The 23,983-nt window shown below is 47.9% G+C and overlaps 1 protein-coding gene across 1 annotated transcript in view; it reads left to right on the forward strand.

The window, feature by feature from the left end:
* Positions 1-23,983, forward strand: part of ZPLD1 (zona pellucida like domain containing 1) — a 2,178,405-nt gene that overhangs the window by 1,081,009 nt on the left and 1,073,413 nt on the right. The window contains exon 5 of the mRNA XM_078656102.1: positions 20,246-20,343. Within this exon, the coding sequence (XP_078512228.1) occupies positions 20,246-20,343 (98 nt within the window). The remainder of the gene's footprint in view (positions 1-20,245; positions 20,344-23,983) is intronic.

Raw genomic sequence — 23,983 nt, forward strand, 5'->3', positions numbered from 1 at the left:
CTGACTCCTGAGCAGCAGGAGGAATGTCGCCAGGTCTTGGGGTCATTCGCTCCTCTGTTCTCCCTTGTCCCGGGCAAGACCCACCTGTGTACCCATGACGTGGACACTGGAGACAGCCCACCTGTGAAGTCGAAGTCTTACCGGCTGTCTGACAAGGTGAAGGCCTGTATCCAAAGCGAAGTAGCTAAGATGCTGGAGCTAGGAGTCATCGAACCTTCAAGTAGCCCTTGGTCTAGCCCGGTGGTGTTAGTTCCCTAAGCTGCCCCACCTGGCGCCACACCAGAATTGCGATTCTGTGTGGACTACCGAGGACTAAATTCAGTAACAAAGACAGATGCTCATCCCATCCCTCGGGCGGATGAACTAATTGACCGGTTGGGAGCTGCCCAATATCTCAGTACCATTGACCTAACTGCAGGGTACTGGCAGATTCCCATGACTGATGGAGCCAGGGAAAGGTCAGCCTTCTCCACACCTGATGGACACTACCAGTTCTGCGTCATGCCCTTTGGGCTCAAGAACGCTCCTGCCACTTTTCAGCGGCTGGTGAACACGATCCTCACCGGGATGGAGTCAATCTCTACTGCTTACTTGGATGACATCGCGGTCTTCAGTAACAGTTGGGAGGATCACAGCAGCATTTGCAAGCCGTTCTCCAGGCCCTGGAACGGGCTGGCTTGACGATCAAGGCCAGCAAATGTCAGATCGGACAGGGGTCGGTAGTGTACTTAGGTCACTTGGTGGGCAGGGGAACGGTGCGGCCCCTTCAGGCGAAAATTGAGGCAATCATGGCCTGGAAACCCCCCAAGACCCAGACTGAGGTCGGAGCCTTCCTGGGCCTCACAGGTTACTACAGACGATTCGTAAAGGGGTATGGCACTATCGTGGCACCCCTTACAGAACTCACAGCCAAGAAGCAACCCAGGAGAGTCATCTGGACGGAGGCTTGTCAGCGAGCCTTCAACACTCTGAAACAAGCATTGTGTAAAGCTCCAGTCCTGAAGGCTCCGGACTTCACGAAGGAATTCATTGTCCAGACAAATGCATCTGACATTGGCATTGGGGCGGTGTTATCGCAACTCAATGAAGAGGGTCTGGATCAACCTGTGGTCTTTCTGTCACGGAGACTGCTTCCCCGGGAACAGAGGTGGAGTACCATCGAGCGGGAAGCCTTTGCGGTGGTCTGGGCACTGAAGAAGCTGCGACCATACTTGTTTGGTTCACACTTCCTTGTTTAGACAGACCACCGACCCCTTCGTTGGCTCATGCAAATGAAGTGGGAAAACCCCAAACTGTTGAGGTGGTCTATCTCCCTACAGGGAATGGACTTTCGGGTGGAACACCGGCCCAGAGTTGACCACGCCAATGCACACGGTATCTCCAGGTATTTCCGCCTTAGTGTTGAGGACTCCCAAGGGGTTGGGTAGTTCTCCCCACTTTCAGCTGGGGGGGACGCGTGTTAGACCTGTCTGCTTCTGAGAGTCCCCTCACCAATATGATTTCTTTTGTTCCCCTGTACCTCCTAAAATTTGTCGCTTTTCTTTGTCTGCCAGGACTTTTTATGTGCTGTTTCATGGGGTTAGATGTTCCTTGACGCCCAGTTGCTCACCAGGTTTGTGGCACCTATTTACAAGACATGGTGAAACCGGTGGCATTACAAACTGGGGTTGTCAACCCATAGATATGGCCCTAAAATGGTAGACACCCTTTTCCCTCATGTGAGTGACTCCCATTGGAGCCTTCATGAACTTTGACCTTTAGAGGTTTTGGCGCCCTTTGTTTAGCGCGCTTTTCTGACAGGAATTTCCTTATTTTCTCTCAGGTACACAAAATGGCTGCTCTAGAACCACAGTACGGTGGCTCTGAGTGGCCTAAATACACCTCCAAAGGGCCATGTCATTGTCACAGCCAGAGAAGGTTCTAGAACCTTCTGGCTCGTGCCAGCACCCCAGGGCACAGGCTATATAAGGCTCAGTCCCTGGCGGCCATTTTAGATCCATTTCAGATTCATTTTAGTTTCCAGACTTGACACCAGATTGACACCTGCCCTGTTGACCCCTGAGGTGGCTGGTAGCGCGGACAGTAGAGTGGCAAAGGTCATTGGCATTGACCCTGACTGGCGTTCCAGTTATCTGCATTAGCGATGACCTTGCGCCTACAGTGCCTACCCAGCGAGTGCCTCATTTGCCCCCAAAAGACTGTGGCCAGTTGCGTGGGCTCCCCGCCCCCCCGGTGGTGAATTGCGACAGATTTCACGAGTCGTGTGGCGAGAGCAAGTTCGTCGCGACCGCGATTGTCGACTGTGCCCCCTTCGCGACAGGCGCCTCTAGAGGGGAGCTCGGACGTCTCCGAGCCCCACCAGCATAGAGCGCTTCCTGCGCGGACTGAAGGTGGGGTGGTGCGCCGGGGCAGGGAGCGCCAGTCTTTGTTGGGCGGGACTAGCGACCCTGCCACTCCCCAGTGACCCAGAAGCTGTAGCTGTGGGCGGGAACCACCCTGTATGCGGAAGTCAGAGGGAAGTCCAGTGAGCCCCTGATAACCCCGTCGAGGAGTGCTGTGCCCTGACTGAATCGCTTTCCAATCACAGCCAATGTGAGGTAGGCCCGTTTCTTCCAGTAAAGTGCAGCATTGTGAAGGAACTGTGAACCGGCATTGTTTTCACTGAGCGCGAAGGTTGCGTGACCTCGCCAGCAGCCTGTTCGTCAGTCTAAAGACTTTGAACTGGTGCCGCCTAAACGCTAGCGTTGACAAAGCCCGTAAGCGCGTAGAGACTTCACCGGCTAGCAGAGACCCTATCCCGGTGACAGCCGCGTGCAAATGAGATGTTCACTGTGTTTCCTTGCCTTTTTAGATACACGCGCGTACTACTTGAATGAGCCTTAAAGAGTCTCAAACGTATTCTGTGCCCAGAGAAGCCTGTATGCCTTGTTATTGAAACCAACACAAACTGTAAGAGTTATCTTTCCAAATTGAAACGTGATGCAAATGTAATGTTCCTGAACTATTTAATTGGTGGCAGCGATACCAGAATGAACATGTGTTTATTTATTTAAATGAACCAGTATTTATTCTGCTAGGCGAAAGTGATATTTAAACTATTTATCTGTGATCTTGATTACTGAAAACATTTATTCTATCTATTGATGTTATTTATTCCTGATATTTATTCTATTTATTGATGCTATTTATTCCTGATATTATTTATGGTATTACTCATTACAGAATTGAAGCCCAGAATTGTGTGATTAGAAGAAATGTATATGTGCTATCCCAATCATACCTATTTACAGAGAATTTTTACATAAAGGAATCATATTTTTCCACAGCAGTGGTGTGGTGTCCTTCTTTTTGGTGTGGCTGCACAGGGGGTTATTATTGGGTCAAAGCCGGCTAAACACTACAGCCTTCACTTGCCTTGTCACTTGTGCCAAGCTACCCCCTTTGTGCTGGGCTTGCCCATTGCAGGTCCAACATAAAATTGGTTTTCAGCGGGTGGGATCACGAGCCGTGCTTTTTTTGTACCCCATAATAATTCAGTTTGCACCACAGGTACACACCCGGAGTTTTCTCCTAGCGGCCCTCTAATTCAATCTTTTGCTTTTTCTAAATTCTTCCTGGAGGTGGGTGGAGGTGACCCTCAGAGTTCCTATCCTTGTAACCTATTTCGGGGTGGTTGTCCACACTTTTCACTGACAAGATGGAATTTGAAATGTCAGAGCTGGAGACCTATACTGTGACACAGCTCAAGGATTTCTGTCAGGAAAGGGGAGTGTTTGTTAGGCGAGGGGCCAAAAGAGAGGAGCTCCGTACTAGTCTGCGAGCCTGGGTGGAAGCGCACACGGAGGGAACGGTGGAGGAGGAGGAGTCAGACAGAGGTACTGTCATTGAGGGAACTGCGGAATGTCCCCTGGGGGTGGGTGAGATGTCAATCAGCCCCAAGGTAGCCTCACGGGAGGGCAGCAGTGTATCCTCAAGAGGGTTGTCAGAGACCGAGTTAGCCGACAGAAGAGAGGAAAGACAGTTAAGATGGGAATTGGCCAAGATGGAGATGGAAGAGAGAATGGCAGGGAGGAGAATGGAACACGAGTTCAAGTTACGAGAACTCGACCTCCAGGCCCACAACATCACTCCGCAGGGTGTCCAGTCAAAGGAATTTGCCAGGGAGCCCAGGCCTCATTTACCCAAGGATGTAGGCGCCAGTTACACCGCTGGAGACGACATAGCCAAGTGGTTGACAGCCTATGAGGTCTCCTTAAGAGCCCATGGGATCCATGAGAAGCATTGGGGTGGTGGATTATACCGGTACATGCCTCCGACAGGTAGGGATGCCCTATTGGCCCTAGACCGGGAGGAGCAGGTAGACTACCCCGCCATGAAGGTGGCGCTCATCAGAAAGTTTGGGTTGACCCCAGAGAAATACCGGCAAAGGTTCAGGGGCAGCCACAAACTGAGCTCACAGAATTGGGTTGACTTCCTGGATTATGCCAAGAAAGCCCTGGATGGGTGGGTCCAAGGTAATAAGGTGGGAGACTATCGAGGGTTGTACGACCTAATACTCAAGGAACATCTACTCGAGAAATGTCTTCCCGAGCTGAGGCAACACCTGGTAGACAGCAAACTTACTTGCCCCCGTAAGCTTGCTGAGGAGGCAGATATTTGGGTAAGTACCCGAGTGTCTACGAGGGGGATGGGAGGAGATTCTCAGAAGTCCGGACAGGGCGCTCCTCAGATGAAAGGGGGAGAAGATAACAAGAAACAGGAGTTCTCCAAAGGCCCCCGAAATAACTTTAAGGGGAAAAGTCACTTTTCCAATTCTAAGGCTATCCCGCAGAAGAACCCTAATCCTGGCCAGAGTCAGCAGCCAAGGGTTATCCATTGCTTTGAGTGCGGTGGTATTGGACATTATAAGGGAGACGTGAAATGCCCAAAGAGGCCACCCCCTCCCACTGGAGGAAAGACCCTGGGAGTCGTTAGTGTAGCGCTCGGGGAGGAGATGCCCTTAGATAAGGGAAGGGAGAGGGTGGGTGTCACCTTAGTGTCCCTGGGAGATCGGGAGATGGTTCCAAAGATCCAGGTGCCCTCAAATACTACCAAGTATGGGCAGTGGGTCACCATCAACGGCCATAGAGGGGAAGCTCTGAGAGATACAGGAGCCAGTATGACTATGGTAAGGAGTCATCTGGTGTCCTCGGAGCAGGTGATTCCAGGCGTACTTCATCCAGCCGCGATGGCTGACGGCAGAATGGGCCACTATCCCGTGGCCGAGGTTCCCTTTGAGTGGGGAGGGGTTGCAGGTTCACTTCGAGTTGCCGTAAGCCCCGCCGTGCCAGTCGATTGTCTGATGGGTAATGATATGGAGCACAATGCTTGGAAGGAGGTGGAATACCGGACTCATACTGAGATGCTGGGTACACCTGATTGGGCCTGTGTGAGTACCAGGTCTGCGGCTGCTCGGGAGGAGAAGTCGCGTGGGTTGGAGCCTGGAACAATGGCCCACCCAGCTGCTGATGAGGGAGCATCTCGAGGACAGGAGGAGCCTGCCTCGATGTCCGGGCCCCGTGAGACGGATAGGCCACCTGTGGAGGTGGACCCGGAGTCCGCGGAGGAGGACATGGTTCCGTTAGAGGACTTGCCTATCCCCGCTGAGTGGCGAGTGGAAGGAGGACCATCCAGGGAGGAACTAAGCAAGGGACAGAGGGAATGTCCCACCCTCGAGGGTCTTAGGCAACAGGCTGAAGCCCAGGCAGCAGGTAACGAGTCTGGGAACTATCGTGTCTACTGGGAGGATGGTCTCCTCTACAGTGAACCCAGGGCACCAGTGCACGGATTGTCATGGGCCCTGGTAGTCCCACAGTGTTACCGAGCCTTCCTATTAGAGTTGGCTCACGAGATTCCCTTGGCAAGACACTTGGGTCAGGACAAGACCTTTGCCCGGCTTGTCCCCCACTTTTATTGGCCTCGAATGAGGGTGGCGTCTGACGCATACTGTCAGTCGTGCGTGTCATGCCAAGCCAGTGGGAAAACAGGGATGAAGCTGAAAGCTCCCCTGGAACCCCTTCCTGTCGTTGGCACCCCCTTTGAAAGGGTGGGCATCGACATTGCTGGGCCCCTAGATCCACCGACATCATCCGGTCACAGGTTTATCCTGGTACTGGTGGATCACGCCACAAGGTATCCAGAGGCAATTCCTCTGAGAACCATTACTGCACCGGTAGTGGCGAAGGCCCTGATGGGGATCTTTACCCGAGTGGGATTCCCCAAAGAAGTTGTGTCTGACAGGGGGACCAACTTCATGTCAGCGTATATGCGGGCCATGTGGAAGGAGTGTGGAGTGACCTACCGGTTCACCACTCCTTATCACCCACAGACCAATGGTCTCGTGGAAAGGTTCAACCAAACCTTGAAGGGTATGATCAGAAGTCTACCCGAAAGCCTGCGGAGGAAATGGGTCATCCTCCTACCCTGTTTGCTCTTTTCCTACAGGGAAGTGCCACAGAAGGGAGTGGGCTTCAGCCCCTTCGAGCTTTTGTACGGGCACCCTGTACGTGGACCTCTCAGCCTGGTGAGGGACTCCTGGGAAAAATCTCCCCGGAAAGTTCCCCAGGATGTGGTGAGCTATATGCTGGCCTTCCGAAGCCAAATGGCTAAGTTGTGGAAGCAAGCTTCTGACAACTTGGAAGCCAGCCAGGCAGTCATGAAAGCGTGGTATGACCACAATGCTCACCCAGTGGAGTTGGAGCCTGGACAGAAGGTGTGGGTGATGGAGCCTGGAGAGCTGAGCCCCCTCCAGGACCGATGGACAGGCCCTTACGAGGTGTTGGAAAAGATGGGCAAGACTACCTATCTGGTGGACATGAAAACCCCTCGGCACCCGCATCGGGTCTTACATGCCAATCGCCTCAAACCCCACTATGAGAGGCCCGAAGTCATGTTGGTAATGGTGACTGACGGTTCAGAGGAAGAGGACACTGAGCCTCTCCCCGACCTTCTTGCGTCTCAATAAAAGGATGGGTCAGTGGAGGGAGTGAAACTCTCACCATCCCTGACTCCTGAGCAGCAGGAGGAATGTCGCCAGGTCTTGGGGTCATTCGCTCCTCTGTTCTCCCTTGTCCCGGGCAAGACCCACCTGTGTACCCATGACGTGGACACTGGAGACAGCCCACCTGTGAAGTCGAAGTCTTACCGGCTGTCTGACAAGGTGAAGGCCTGTATCCAAAGCGAAGTAGCTAAGATGCTGGAGCTAGGAGTCATCGAACCTTCAAGTAGCCCTTGGTCTAGCCCGGTGGTGTTAGATCCCTAAGCTGCCCCACCTGGCGCCACACCAGAATTGCGATTCTGTGTGGACTACCGAGGACTAAATTCAGTAACAAAGACAGATGCTCATCCCATCCCTCGGGCGGATGAACTAATTGACCGGTTGGGAGCTGCCCAATATCTCAGTACCATTGACCCAACTGCAGGGTACTGGCAGATTCCCATGACTGATGGAGCCAAGGAAAGGTCAGCCTTCTCCACACCTGATGGACACTACCAGTTCTGCGTCATGCCCTTTGGGCTCAAGAACGCTCCTGCCACTTTTCAGCGGCTGGTGAACACGATCCTCACCGGGATGGAGTCATTCGCTACTGCTTACTTGGATGACATCGCGGTCTTCAGTAACAGTTGGGAGGATCACTTGCAGCATTTGCAAGCCGTTCTCCAGGCCCTGGAACGGGCTGGCTTGACGATCAAGGCCAGCAAATGTCAGATCGGACAGGGGTCGGTAGTGTACTTAGGTCACTTGGTGGGCAGGGGAACGGTGCGGCCCCTTCAGGCGAAAATTGAGGCAATCATGGCCTGGAAACCCCCCAAGACCCAGACTGAGGTCAGAGCCTTCCTGGGCCTCACAGGTTACTACAGACAATTCGTAAAGGGGTATGGCACTATCGTGGCACCCCTTACAGAACTCACAGCCAAGAAGCAACCCAGGAGAGTCATCTGGACGGAGGCTTGTCAGCGAGCCTTCAACACTCTGAAACAAGCATTGTGTAAAGCTCCAGTCCTGAAGACTCCGGACTTCACGAAGGAATTCATTGTCCAGACAAATGCATCTGACATTGGCATTGGGGCGGTGTTATCGCAACTCAATGAAGAGGGTCTGGATCAACCTGTGGTCTTTCTGTCACGGAGACTGCTTCCCCGGGAACAGAGGTGGAGTACCATCGAGCGGGAAGCCTTTGCGGTGGTCTGGGCACTGAAGAAGCTGCGACCATACGTGTTTGGTTCACACTTCCTTGTTCAGACAGACCACCGACCCCTTCGTTGGCTCATGCAAATGAAGGGGGAAAACCCCAAACTGTTGAGGTGGTCTATCTCCCTACAGGGAATGGACTTTCGGGTGGAACACCGGCCCAGAGTTGACCACGCCAATGCACACGGTATCTCCAGGTATTTCCGCCTTAGTGTTGAGGACTCCCAAGGGGTTGGGTAGTTCTCCCCACTTTCAGCTGGGGGGGAAGCGTGTTAGACCTGTCTGCTTCTGAGAGTCCCCTCACCAATATGATTTCTTTTGTTCCCCTGTACCTCCTAAAATTTGTCGCTTTTCTTTGTCTGCCAGGACTTTTTATGTGCTGTTTCATGGGGTTAGATGTTCCTTGACGCCCAGTTGCTCACCAGGTTTGTGGCACCTATTTACAAGACATGGTGAAACCGGTGGCATTACAAACTGGGGTTGTCAACCCATAGATATGGCCCTAAAATGGTGGACACCCTTTTCCCTCATGTGAGTGACTCCCATTGGAGCCTTCATGAACTTTGACCTTTAGAGGTTTTGGCGCCCTTTGTTTAGCGCGCTTTTCTGACAGGAATTTCCTTATTTTCTCTCAGGTACACAAAATGGCTGCTCTAGAACCACAGTACGGTGGCTCTGAGTGGCCTAAATACACCTCCAAAGGGCCATGTCATTGTCACAGCCAGAGAAGGTTCTAGAACCTTCTGGCTCGTGCCAGCACCCCAGGGCACTGGCTATATAAGGCTCAGTCCCTGGCGGCCATTTTAGATCCATTTCAGATTCATTTTAGATTCCAGACTTGACACCAGATTGACACCTGCCCTGTTGACCCCTGAGGTGGCTGGTAGCGCGGACAGTAGAGTGGCAAAGGTCATTGGCATTGACCCTGACTGGCGTTCCAGTTATCTGCATTAGCGGTGACCTTGCGCCTACAGCGCCTACCCAGCGAGTGCCTCATTTGCCCCCAAAAGACTGTGACCAGTTGCGTGGGCTCCCCGCCCCCCCGGTGGTGAATTGCGACAGATTTCACGAGTCGCGTGGCGAGAGCAAGTTCGTGGCGACCGCGATCGTCAACTGTGCCCCCTTCGCGACAGGCGCCTCTAGAGGGGAGCTCGGACGTCTCCGAGCCCCACCAGCGTAGAGCGCTTCCTGCGTGGACTGAAGGTGAGGTGGTGCGCCGGGGCGGGGAGCGCCAGTCTTTGTTGGGCGGGACTAGCGACCCTGCCACTCCCCAGTGACCCAGAAGCTGTAGCTGTGGGCGGGAACCGCCCTGTATGGGGAAGTCAGAGGGAAGTCCAGGGAGCCCCTGAGAACCCCGTCGAGGAGTGCTGTGCCCTGACTGAATCGCTTTCCTATCACAGCCAATGTGAGGTGGGCCCGTTTCTTCCAGTAAAGTGCAGCGTTGTGAAGGAACCGTGAACCGGCATTGTTTTCACTGAGCGCGAAGGTTGCGTGACCTCGCCGGCAGCCTGTTTGTCAGTCTAAAGACTTTGAACTGGTGCCGCCTAAATGCTAGTGTTGACAAAGCCCGTAAGCGCATAGAGACTTCACCGGCAAGCAGAGACCCTATCCCGGTGACAGCCGCGTGCAAATGAGATGTTCACTGTGTTTCCTTGCCTTTTTAGATACACGCGCGTACTACTTGAATGAGCCTTAAAGAGTCCCAAACGTATTCTGTGCCCAGAGAAGCCTGTATGCCTTGTTATTGAAACCAACACAAACTGTAAGAGTTATCTTTCCAAATTGAAACGTGATGCAAATGTAATGTTCCTGAACTATTTAATTGATGGCAGCGATACCAGAATGAACATGTGTTTATTTATTTAAATGAACCAGTATTTATTCTGCTAGGCGAAAGTGATATTTAAACTATTTATCTGTGATCTTGATTACTGAAAACATTTATTCTATCTATTGATGTTATTTATTCCTGATATTTATTCTATTTATTGATGCTATTTATTCCTGATATTATTTATGGTATTACTCATTACAGAATTGAAGCCCAGAATTGTGTGATTAGAAGAAATGTATATGTGCAATCCCAATCATCCCTATTTACAGAGAATTTTTACATAAAGGAATCGTATTTTTCTACAGCAGTGGTGTGGTGTCCTTCTTTTTGGTGTGGCTGCACAGGGGGTTATTATTGGGTCAAAGCCGGCTTAACACTACAGCCTTCACTTGCCTTGTCACTTGTGCCAAGCTACCCCCTTTGTGCTGGGCTTGCCCATTGCAGGTCCAACAGTAATGAACTGAGCGCTCTTTATAAAGCCACTGGCAAAAGACATTTTGTCCATTTGCTAGAGGCCTTCCGAGCAAAAATTCCATCTTCTCTGCTCTATGGCATCGAGCTTATTGATTTGGGGCAATGAGGTTTTTTAGATACCATCGAGGGACGACTTTTGCGACATCTAACTACGGTTAAAAATGCTGGTACAGTGGCATCTTTCAGACTTGAATTTGGCATACAAAGTAGTTGGGTTCAGGCCCTGGCGGGAGTAATACGTTGGGTCTCTTGATTAGCCAAGGGTAAACCGGCCACTTTAAGATTTCTTATTAAAAAATAATTATTGGGTTCGCTAAAAGAATATTCCTTACTTATAAAGAATTTCAGAAGGGCTGTTACATTACTGGAATTGGAGGAATCAACTCTTTTTTTGCTATCTTCACATCAGCTAAAGTCCACCCTAAGACTGGCTACATGGGAGCTAAGTTTTAGGAGGGACAGAGATGCCCTTATTACAAAGAAAGGTGCTACGCAGGTTGTTAATTCTTACTTATTTAAACACATACAACCTTATGCCTCTTGGAACCTTCCTCACGGCCTACGCCGTTTCTGGTTCCTCTTGAGGCAAGATCTCCTCCCTTTAAATAAATTACTAGCTAGATGGTATGGTTCCTCCGACAAATGTAACCTATGTAACAACAATAGGATACCGCCCATATTCTCTTCGTATGCCCTGCCCTAATGGCTCATCGCCGAAAGTGGGTGAGACCAATTTGTTTACAATTAAGCATTTTATCTGCCAAATCTCTAATCGATGCTATCTATAACCCCCCAATGAAATGTTTTGTTACAGAATTTTTAACTTTTTTAAATGTTTTTTAGAATTATATTAATGGATATGATTTCCATATTCCAGTTTCTGTGTTTATAGAATGTATTTTAAGGATTTTATGTCTTGAAATTTCGGTTGTCTTTTATGTTTTGCTTATATGTGGATCTCAATCGAGCTCCAAATCATATATTAATAAAAAAATTGATTTGGTGCAAGGACCATGTATGTCTGGTGGTGTTTTTCGTTTGGGTGGGCAGCCACTGGTCCCAGTCTCTGGGTCACACTGAGTCAGACAACAGGGGCACACAGAAATATTCACACAAGCAATTACTGTCCTGGCACCTACATGGCAAACATTCGGTGGCTCTGTATGGCTGACAATGTAACAGTCCCCACTCACACATATAGGGGCAGGCATGGAAAAGAGTGACATTGTGACACACACACTCCCTCGCCCTGGAGACAGCTCGTCTGTCAGCGTTTGACACAACCCCACACCCTCAGGCATATACTGCAACAGCACAACTACATGTCTGACACCCCCCTGCCCGACTGCTACCTTCATGGTGACTTACCACGACATTGGGACCACCAAACAGCTTTGGGTACTGTGCCAGCACCTCGTTCACAAGGACCTCTAGCTCCTCGCTGGTGAATGGACTGGAACGGATCTTCTCTGTCCTTGCTATCCCTACGGACATGGAACACCTGTGGGGGAAGTGAGTGGTGAGGGGTCCCAAGCAGCAGGCTCAGGAGGCAGCAGCAGGAGAGGGTCCCAGGCAGCAGGCTCAGGAGGCAGCAGCAGGAGAGGGTCCCAGGCAGCAGGCTCAGGAGGCAGCGGCAGGAGAGGGTCCCAGGCAGCAGGCTCTGTGAGCAGTGGAAATGTGAGGCTCACTCCCAGAAACTTATAGCCTCCTGCAGCCCATTGTCTAGTATGCCTGTAGTGTCTTGTTTATGTTTTGTGTAGTGTTCTGCCTGTGATGCCACAATGAGACCAGTGAATGCTGTTCTGTTGTGTCTTCCTAGGTGCTACAGACGAATCATGCTCTACATACTGTACATCATTTGGACACAGCATGGACCTTGTCAACATTGCAAATATTGCACTAAAAACGAAACTGCACAAAATCTGGTGCGTCAGGTATTTTATTTTGACAGTGGACATGTGATTTGTGCGGGAATATTTACCAGACAGTGGGGAATGAGCAGTGAGTTGACAGTCCTGTTCGATGAGATGCAAGAGTAGAGTCCACATGGATGTGGTGACCTAGTCCAACAGACAGGTGCCATTGCCAAGGAAATGTGGGGAAAGACAGTCCAAACAGTCAATGCAGTAGGGAAGAGGGTGTTCATCACGGCTGGCTCCGTGACTGGCGTGTGGCAGGTGGTTTGCCTCCGGAGACTCCCAGGCTCTTCTTTGGATGCCCCCTAGATCTTTTTGGACTCGCCCCTCTCTGTTGGCGTAGGGGAGAATGGTGCACTGTCATCCTGCGGCACAACAGGAGGGGACGGGGTGGTGGTTGGTACACAGGCCTGTCCCTCTGCAACGCCACTTGCTGGCCCATGAGGTCCACCATCCGTCCAAGGCGGTTGTCGATGGACCTCATCAGCAGGATGAGCTCCCTTAAAAGTTCATCCGACCGGCCACTTTGTCCCTGGTCCTCTTGGTATGCCTCCACTACTCTGGTGAAGTGATCCAGGGATGGTGTTCACTCCTCATGAAGTCTGGTGGTGTCCCTGACCCTCACACCTGCTCTGCTGCCACGGACCTCTTGCCTCACCACTGTGGGTCCACGCACTCTCTCCCTGCCCTCCACAGTTGTTGCTGTGGGCTGGTTCTCCCCTGGGACAGGGAGGGTGCTGCAGGTGTTACTGGTGGTACTAGTGGTAGTGGCAGAGGCGGTGGTGGTGGCTGCGGTGGAGGCAGAGGCCTTGACATCAGGGGTCCGCTGCGCTGTTGTTGCAACAGACGTGGTGGTGGGGAGGATGAGCGCCTGGGGCCTTTGGATCTGTGGCACACCAGATGGGCCGGGCTGGAGCTCATCGTCCAAACTGTCCTGGGAGTTCACATCTGAAAGTCCCTGTGCCGGGGGTGGAGACTGGCTCTGCTGGTCGTTGGTGTGGTCCTCAGCAGTGAGTTCTTCATCACCTGTGGAGTAGATGGGGAATGGTCAGTGTTGGGCACTGTGCAAGTATTGTGTCAGCTGCGTATAATCGACTGTCTGTACAGTACACAAATATGAAGTAACCTGTAGTACAATTAATGGAAACACTGTGTGTAATTTCATAGTGCAGTTGAACATCATTTACTCATACATGTAGGATCTCAATGAATTACATGCAATTGTTGCTGCGTTTAGGAATGCAGGTCTCCCACACACACACACCAGGAAGAGTTAAGATAGCTACCTACCTGTTAGGTGAGGGTGAAGAGTTCAATGGCTGATACATGCTCCTGGGTGGGGGAGGCCTGTATCCTGCTCAGCTGTGGGCGAGGGGGCATGGTGGGAGTGGTAGTGCAGGCCTCCCTCCAACAGACAGACATCACAAACAACATAGGTACCTACCTGTTAGGTGAGGGTGAAGAGTCCAATGGCTGACACATGCTCCTGGGTGGGGGAGGCATCCATGCTGCTGGAGTGTGGGCCAGGGGCATGCTGGGAGTAGTGATACAGGCCTCCCTCCCACAAACACCCTCCAAGTGAAGATGGCAACCTACCTGTTAGTCTGCTTGTTGAACTGTACAATGGTTGACACTTGCTCCTGGGTGGGGGAGGACTCCATGCTGCTGGAGTGTGTGCCAGGGGGCATGCTGGGAGTAGTGATACAGGCCTCCCTCCCCCAAACACCCTCCAAGTGAAGATGGCTACCTACCTGTAAGTTTGTTTGTTGAACAGTGCTATGGCTGACACATGCTCCTGGGTGGGGGAGGCCCCTATCCTGCTCAGCTGTGGGACAGGGGGCATGGTGGGAGTGGTAGTGCAGGCCTCCCTCCCACATACAGGCCTCCTAAGCAAGGTGGCTAGCTACCTGTTGTGTGAGGGTGGATAGTGTAATGGTGTTTAGGTATTGTAAGGAGGTACTTCTCAGTGTGTTGTTTGGCATTTGTTTGTACTTACCAGCCTCCGCTCCCCCGGCTACTCCTGTGAGACTCTCAGGTAGCAGTATGGCAAGCACCTTCTCCTCCCATGGTGTGAATGTTTTCTGTGGGATGGAAGGGCCACTGCCAGTCACGTTCGCCAGCGTCCAGTTCTTACACCTCCTCTCCTTGACAACCCTCTTGAGATCATGCCACCGCTTTATGATCTCCTTCTTGGATCTTGGGGTGGTCCCTACTGCATTCACCCTTTGGACTATCCTTTCCCACATTTTTGACCTCGTGGCTAATGGTGTCTGTTGGACCAGGCTACCAAACTGTTGTGGCTCTACTCTCACAATCTCATTGACCATGACTGTCAACTCACTCTGGGTGAATTTGGTCTTTTTTTGTGCTGTCATGGTGTGTGGTGGTTGAGGTGTTTGTGCGTGCAGGGGTGTGGGTGCAGGGGTATGCTGTTGAGGTGTGAGGTGTGTTGTGTGCTGGGGTATAGTTTGTGCTGGTGTAATGGTGGTGGTGGATGTGTGTGTGTGTGCTGTGCTCTTTTGCCTCTCCTGTTAGATATGGGCTATGGCCTTCTATTCTGGAGTGTTGTAAAGGATTGTGGTTGGTGATGGGGGTGGCTTTATACTCAGCCGTGTAGGTGAGTCCAAGTGGATTTTGGGTGCCAGGTGTGTCGTGGGAGTTGTCCTGTTTTTTTTCTTTTTTTTTATTTATTTATTTTATTTGTATGTGTGGTATGTATTTGGGGGGCAGGGCTGATTTTATTTGTGCAATGTTTGGCATCACTGCGGTGTTTTGGCATCGTCCGCCATGGTTTTCACGTCCCATCCGCTGCGATGTCTATGCTGCAGCTCTTCCACTATTTTTCACATTCACTCCTGTTTTGCAACCGCGGCGGTCAGTAACAGTGGTTCCGACCGCGACACCGTCTGGGTTATCTTAATTTCCCGTGCGGTGCGTCCGCTGTCCTTGCGGCGGCTTGTTGCTTTTCCACTGCTTGTCGTTTTTTAGCCGTCACCGACTGCGTCGGACGGTTTTGCTTGGCCCGCTACCGCCGCGGTCGGTCTTTTGTGGCGGTTGATCCTAATGTGCCCGCTGGTGTTTCCGCGGTGCAGGCGGGCGGTTGCTTTCCGCCTCCATGGTGGTCGGGGTGGTTTTCCGCACGCTATCCTAATGACCCCCATAGTGTTTCAAAATGGTGCCTTACTCGTATTTATAATTTTTTGAGAGTGGCATCTTAATTTTATAGAAAAGCATTGTTTAAATTTGTTTTTTTAAACGTTTCATTTGCTGCAAAAACTTGTCATTTAAATTTTGAGTTTAAAAATGTGTGTTTTGAGTTTCGTACTGTGTTTTGACCTCCATTTTGAATACAGTGCCTTGGTGTTTCTTTCATTGAAAGAGTTGTAGGACTCTTTTTGGCTTAGTTTGCTAAAATGGCGTCTATGTGTTTGTTCCACGCTTAATATTAATAATTCTTTCGTTTTGCTATTTTATAATTATTGTTCAATTATTAATATGTTTTTTAAAATGCTTTTTGTGTTTTTTTAAAAGATTCTAAATGTAAAAATGTTTTTGTAATACTCGAGTACTTATTTTAATACTTGAGTACTTTTTAAATACTTGAGTATTAATTTGTAAATATACTAGGCTATTTTTCATACTTTATGTTAAGTTTCTTTCTACATTTTAATACACTTCCCCACCCAAAACCCCTGATTTCCCTGCATCCCGTTCTAGGGGCTATTTTTATAAAATTTTAAATATATTTATTAATAATATTTTTTGCGTTGTAATGGTATGCGTTGTATTTGTTTTCGTTGTAAAGATACTTTTCTATTACTATTATTGTTTCGCGTAGTAATGGTAGGCGTTGTAAAATTGTGCGTTGTAATGGTACTTGCGTTGTAAAAATTGCGTTGTAATGGCATGTGTTGTAATAGCATGCGTTGTAGTGACATACATCCTTCCTAATGGTCTGCATACTGCAACCTACCTCATTTATATTCATTTGAGACCCACAAGGAATCCCTAAATGAGACTCAATGATATTCATACATTAGGAATACCAATTTACTAATTGCGATTTTAAGAGTATTGCAATTAGAAAATTAGTATTCCTAATGTTTGTACATCTGACTCTAAGTCCAGTGGGCCTTTCAGAAGTTGCTAAAACTGGGGAAAAATGTGATTACATATTAAAGCGTTCTTCTTAAATCTAAGATTTTGTTGAAAACTAAACCCTTTATGTTGCAAGTTTTGCTGCATTATTAGTGCTTTTGGCAGTTTTGCATTGAATGGTCTCTGATTTAGCATGTTTTGCACACAGCTCAATCAGGCAAGGGTTGCTGAATGCATCATCCCATTCAGAGACATCACACCCATGTTCTGAAATGGAGAATTCATCTGGGCATCACCCAGTACTTTGTTTTCAATTAAGTCCATACTCTTTTTTCCAATGTCCTGTCTTCTTACAATAATAGCATGGTGTGTTACTTTTTCAGGGCTCTAATGGTCTCTTTCACATTAGAATTGACTACAAGACCTCTTCCTCCTTGAGGAACAACATTCCTTGTTGTCACATACTGAACACCACCTTGAGCACCAACTCCTTGAACTACTACACTCATAGTTCAAAGAGAATCAAAACCCAAGTATGACATGGAAAAATTACCATGCCAGCCAGCCTCGTCTGTGCTGACATGTACGTATCCCTAATCTTTCTTAGTTTTGTAACGTGAGATTCTCTACAATATCTTGTGCATTTGAATATCTCATCTAGGGATTGTGGTTATTTTTTTTTTGTCTGCATTCATGTTCATTATTTGCATCTGGCTGTTGCCTTTTTTTATGTGCATAGAAATCTGTTGTGTTTGAGCATTAGGTTGCTGGTGTAAGCCAAGCAGAGCGAAACAAAGCCATTAAGGCTTTTGCAAGCTCTATCTTCAACTCCACTGCAATGTCTATAGTTCTGTATTAGCCTCTAATAATAATCCTGCACTGGCTTCTCTGGCTCTTGCATAGTCCCTGTGATTTTAGACTAGCTCACCTCCCTCTCTGCCCCCTTCAATTTCAGATGCCCAATGACTGCTCTGCAGCTGTTCATCACTTTTGAAGGGGACTATTAGTTTAGGTAACTCTTGCTGGTTTTTCTGTTGGTGAGTCACTGGTTCTTTACTTTCCATCTAAGGCTTTTGGTAACCACAAACAATGTATTCAAATCTGCCCAAAGTAGCTTTGAAACGATTACAAGTCTTTCTACCTCCATATGCCACTTTCCTGAGCTTTGGGAATATGTATGCGAATTAACGATCAGATCAGCTCCAAGGTACATGAACATACATTCGTCCATGCTCATCTCTGACAGGGTATTTGGTAATCCAGGCTCACTTGCACTTGTTCCTCTCTCAAATTAACTTGTTGGCTTTTTCTTTTTCACCTTGCCCCTTCTTTATTTGCCTATCTATCTTTAAAATGATTTTGTTCTCCCCAATTTCTACTACTAATTCATTAATTTGCATTCCCAAGCTTGGAAACCGCATCTCTCTCATTACTTCGTCACAAAGACATTAAAAAATGTCTCTTCTGTTTTAAGACAATCTCATACAGCCAAACTTTCAAATTTCTCACATGCCTCGCTGGATGCGTAGCAGCTTTTTTACTCATATATTCCAAGTCTGGCTCATCATATGTCTCTTCCAATAGTACTCGTCAACATCTAATTGAGTAGTGTCTTTAATTGTAATATGTTAACTTATTTGGACACTGGTCCTCCTACAATGTGGCTGTGATTAAGCTACTATAACAGTAATAAAAGTAACTGTTCTAGATTAATCTGTGAAGGTACCTGTATGATGGGGTATATCCTATCTCTCGCAATTGGTACCGTAGATAGATTTGTTCTCCAGTTGTACAGCCCCTCGGTTCTCCCCCACTATCCCTGTGGTTTTGAACCTACAGGAGGTAGTCTCACCCGACATGGAAGTGGTCTTGAATCCAATAAATAATCTAAAAACCCATCCCCTTCATCATCATCAGACCCTGCGTCCCTTTCTTACTTTTTCTCTCTTACACTTGCAGGTTAAACACCTACACCTCCAATCATACTTTCACTCAATATGTGCTGAATCAAATTCCATCTCACATCCAACCAATTACTAATAGTGTATTTAATCTGTGTTGTCATTTTTAGTGTTCCTTCTCATGTGCAACATGCTTCCCTGCATTAAATGCCCTAAATTAAGCAGATCTGGGTTGGGGTTTCCTAACACCTATGACTCGTCTCATATTCTCAAGCCTCCTGACTTTTAAGGTACCATTCAGGAGAAATTACATGTTCCTGTCATCTGAAAAACTCATGTTCTAACCAATAAACAAGTGTTGAGTGTCATAGGCAAGTGTACCTTCAAACAGAATTGTCTCTCCCTTACAAATGGGAAAGAAAGTTTCCTAAATTAAATCCATTTCCCTCTTTGTATGTGTTCTGAGGGAAAACGAGAATTGGAAAGATTTCTTCTAGTCACAACTTCCTTTATGAGGCACAGACTTCTACACAAATCCCTGTTTACAATTCTTTGTCGAGAGGAATTTGTGTCAAAAACTATAGGTGCTTGCATGGTAATGCCCATGCACCACCCATGGAACTCCACCTTGACGCAAAGTAATACAAGTCTGTGCATTGAGCATCTTTGTGTTACTTTTGGCTACTATCCAATGCAAATCATGATTTCCATTGGATTGTGAAACCAAACCTAACACTTTGTGACAGGTTTGTGTTAAAAAGTGTAACATAAACCCAACGCCAAAATCTTTGTTAATCAGGGCCGTAGTGTAGTGAGTCTCAGACAACAGCACTGAAAACCTGGGTTTGAAACTCAACTTGTACTCCTTTGCTAATTATTATTTGTGTTTTCCAGTGTGTGTTTTGAAAAACTTCAATTGTGGATTTGGAAGAAAGGCTGGAGAGAAACGATTGTAGAGCAGTAAGGACCAATGAAGATGAAGAGCAATTTGTAGGAAGAAATAAACTAGGCACAAGCAAAATGGAACAATAGAGGGAGAGATGAAGAGAAGCTTGAGAAAGAGCATGGAATGATTAAGGAAAATCACAAGCAAGAGAGGAAAGTGAGGATAATTTAAAATGAGAAACGGAAGAGCTAATGACAGGATAAAGGGAGAGAGGAAGACATGAACAACTTAGGGGCTTATTTAAAAGGCCCCTAGCAGCACATATCTGCTACCAGAGCGTAATTTTTGTGATGCTCTTGAGGCGCACAGTACAGGCCCATAGCTACGAGGTGGCTTTTCATGGCCTTGTCGATATAGTCTGAGGCAACTCAGCGTAAGACGCTGCATTTCCTCACACTGCGTCAAAGAGGCATGTCATGGGCTTTGCATGGTGTTCCCACTCAAAGCCCATGGTATTTGCCACATTCCCAGATTTTCAACAAAACGTAAATCTGGCAAAGTGTCAAAGATGTGTGCCTCCTCAGGGCAGGTGCAACAATTGTTTTATGAAGGAAGGTGTCCCTTCCTACAAAAAAACAGGATTTCAATGCAGGCAGCCTTGCACTATGGTGTTAGGGTGTCTGTATTTGCAAAAGGGTTCCTGAAAGGCACAAGAGCAAAGGACAGGGATGCGTTTTATTGCTGTAAATATGACACATCATTGCACTTTCCTTATGGTGCACTACAGCTTTAATGTAAATGAGTTCCTGAGAATGTTAATGACAAACTATGTTCTTGTACTATATGCTATAGTGAACATTTATGTCTGTTGTTCTTAACCTAAAAATATTCATGCATTTGTTCCAGGATTCAACATATAGTCATCAGCTGCTAGTACCAACTGCAGGATTGCCTTTGAAAACCAAAATATATGCAGCAGTTAGAGCAACGAACCTTGATGGAAGGTAAGCGTATGCTTCCTGAATACATCGATTTATATCTTGCAAAGTATTCCGGGGCAGATTTACAAGCCCCTTGCGCTGTGACGAACTGGCAGCGCAATACACTGCCCCATATTTACAAGTACAGGAAAAGCCACACTGCATGGCTGTTCCTGTCTTTGTAAATATGGCCCCTTAACATGCAGCACTTTGCATGAAAGGGGCATTCCATGGGTGTTGCTGTGGGTGTTCCCACGCAACACCCATGGAACGAGACACATTTCCAGATTCATGAGGAATCATGAATCTTGAAATGCATGTAAATGCTACGCCTCCCCAGGGGAGGCGTTGGGAGGCACAACGAGGAGAAATGTATTCATTTCTCCTCGTTTTTGTTTCCTGTTTCTATGCATGCTGCTTTCTGCAGCACTTACAGAAAGAGGAAATCACCTCTAATGATTGTGTATGTACAGGAAGGTGTCCCTTCCTGCACATAAACAATCATTGAAAGAATGCTGCTTTTCAACTTCAATGTGTGCTGATGAAGCACACACAGAAATTGAAAAACGGCATTTCAGATTGTTTTTGTGCAGGAAGGGAACCCTTCCTGCACAAAAACAATCCCCCGACGAGACAGGTGACCCTTCACCATGGTGCAAGGGTGCCTACGTTGGCGCATGGCAGCAGTTTGTGTGCCAGCGCAGGGGGAAGCACAGAGATTAACCGCTACCGCGCTATCGCGTTTTCCCGCTGTGCGCTGATTTTTGAAAATCGCGCCGTTTATGACAAAGCCAGCTCGTCATCCGCGTAGCGCAGGTAACGCCCATGACGAGCTGGCTTTGTCATCAGCGTCGAAGGGGTTAATCATATTGTAAATATGTTGCATCTTTGTGCTTACCAAACTAGCGCGGCACTGCGCACAATATGACTTGCTGAACCGTGCTGCGTTAGTTTATTGTAAATCTGCTGCTTTGTTTTTATGTTTACAAAACCATTGAAAAATTGTTAATAATGTTTATGCTGTTTTTGCTGTCTTTGATTATTGCGCATTTCCACAACATTCCCAACTATAAAGGAATTCACTTTTGCAGTTTTCGCTTTTGCCTCAAATATTGGAGAAGGCTAGAGTTCAGTCCATTGAAATAATTAGAAATGAATGGGTCCGTTGAAATTGTAGGCTTCATGAAAATCATCATGTCTTCTATCAACACGAAATAAATGTGAGCATAATTTTCTATGCACACCATTATCAGTTTTGATTTCTTTAACGTTCACATGTAAAAAGCACATTATTTCATGTACAGAAAGTCAGAAAACACTACGAGTGTGTTTAAAATGGACCTATTAAACCCCGTTTGAGTGCGAATTTCCATTGGAACCCAAACGAGATTGCAATCAGGCCACATATTGCGTGTTCAAATTGCGCAAAAGCTGTGTTTGCATTTGCAGTAGTGATGAATAGCATTACATGTTTTGATGAGAATCCAGATTCCCACATAACTGGGTGCAAACTGTGCAACCACTGGTTTACGAATTCCGCACGATCTGGTCCCAAGTCAGCATAAAATAGGCATTAACATCCACAATAGCTCTAGCACGTTTTAGGCGAATGGAATCTCTGTTGAATGGTATGTGTTGTGTTACATCTAGATGCATAAACAGAAAGTACATACAGGCAACACAGGTAATACACAGATTCAAGTGAATAGGCACGTGCTTGCAGTCAGGGAACCCACACACAGACACATGCAGGCAAAGATATTTTTCGGTCAGATGAGAGTATGGATATATGGTTTTGGTTGTGTACCAATGTTTTGATGGATATTGAATCATAAAATTGGGGATGGCTGACTAGATGGATGAGTGGTTAGGCACTGCAGCATGAATTAAAGTGTGAGTAGATGTGTGAATGCTTGGTTGTTGGTTGATGAATAAATGCTTTTATTGGGGGCGAGAGATGAGGGTGGATGATAAAAACATGGGATGGTTTGATGGGTGTATCACTGTAGTTAGATGTGCATGGCTGGGTGGATAGATATGGATGTTAGGTTCAACTGATGAGTGTATTGGTGGATGAAAGTTTGTCAAAAAGTGGAGGACAGATGGGTGAATAGATGAATGTAAAGTGACTGATGAGAGTTTCATAGATGTGTTTTGCATGGCATACATAAGTCATACCCGTTACAAATAACAAAATATTTTATGAACAAGAATTTCAAAACTGCTCTGGCAAGAGATTTGCTAAACAAAATGTTACAATGTAACTGTTGGCCTTATATTGAGTTGGACTGACTGGAGACAAAAAACACGATGGAGTTCCCTTTGTGCCAAATCCACAGTTCCCAAATGTATTTAGATTGGGGGCACTGCCATATGTTAGATATCGTGTAATAGCAAACAAATGAGGAACGGAATGCTGACAATGCAAACATTCTTCCCCAGTCAAAAGATCTGGGTTAAATCCATTGTTCTTTTGCCCACTATTCCACCCCAGTTTGGACCCAGCCATATTGAAATCGGTCTTGACCCTGTGCCCCATGGGAACAGTCCAGACGGAACTGCCAGACTAGGTCCTCCCTGGACGGAAAACAAGCATCCTGGGACCGGTTTCAGGGTATGTCACCCTTCTTCAGCCAGGCTAGCTTGAATCCAGTGGCACAGTGAGCAAAGGACCCACGTCTGGGCATACCCATCCCACCTAGGGCGAAAAGTGTTACAGCAAACAAATGGTGGACTGAATGCTGACAATGCAAACATTCTCCACCAGTCAAAAGATCTGGTTTAAATCCATCATTCTTTTGCCCACTACGCCACCCCAGTTAGTTTGTTCTTTTTGCATTTGACACCCCGAGTGGGACGGGTATGGTCAAACGTGGGTCCCGTGCTCTCCATACCACTGGAATCAAGCAGTCCTGGCTGAAGAACGGTAAAACCCCGAAACCGGTCCTAGGATGCTTCTTTCCATTCCAGGGAGGACCTGGCCTGGCAGTTCGGGCTGGACAGTTCCCATTGAGCACAGGGTCAAGACTGATTTACATATGGCTGCGTCCAAACTGGAATGGCATGGTCAGCAAAAAACGATGGATTTAGTCCCAGATCTCTGTACTGGGCTAAATGTATGACATTGTTCTGCATTCCGTCCATCAAGAGTTCTTTTTGCATTTGTCACCCCGAGTGGGACGGGTATGTTCAGACTTGGGTTTTGTGCTCTCCATGCCCCTGCAATAAAGCTATCCTGGCTGAAGAGGGGTGAAACCCCGAAACCGGTCCTAGGATGCTTCTTTCCATTCCAGGGAGGACCTGGCCTGGCAGTTCGGGCTGGACTGTTCCTATTGGGAACAGGGCCAAGACTGATTTGCATATGGCTGGGTCCAAACTGGAATGGCATGGTGAGCAAAAAACTGGATTTAGGCCCAGATCTCTTTACTGGGGTGAATGTATGACATTGTTCCGTATTCTGTCCATCAATAGTTATATTTGCATTTGTCAACCCAAGTGAGACGGGTATGCTCAAACGTGGGTCACGTGCTCCCCATGCCAATTTAATCAATCTATCCTGGCTGAAGAGGTGTGAAACCCCCAAACCGGTCCTAGGATGCTTGTTGTCAGTCCAGGGAGGACCTGGCCTGGCAGTTCAGGTTGGACTGTTCCTATTGGGCACAGG

This window comes from Lissotriton helveticus, chromosome 8, assembly GCF_964261635.1.
Source record: "Lissotriton helveticus chromosome 8, aLisHel1.1, whole genome shotgun sequence".
NCBI lineage: Eukaryota > Metazoa > Chordata > Amphibia > Caudata > Salamandridae > Lissotriton > Lissotriton helveticus.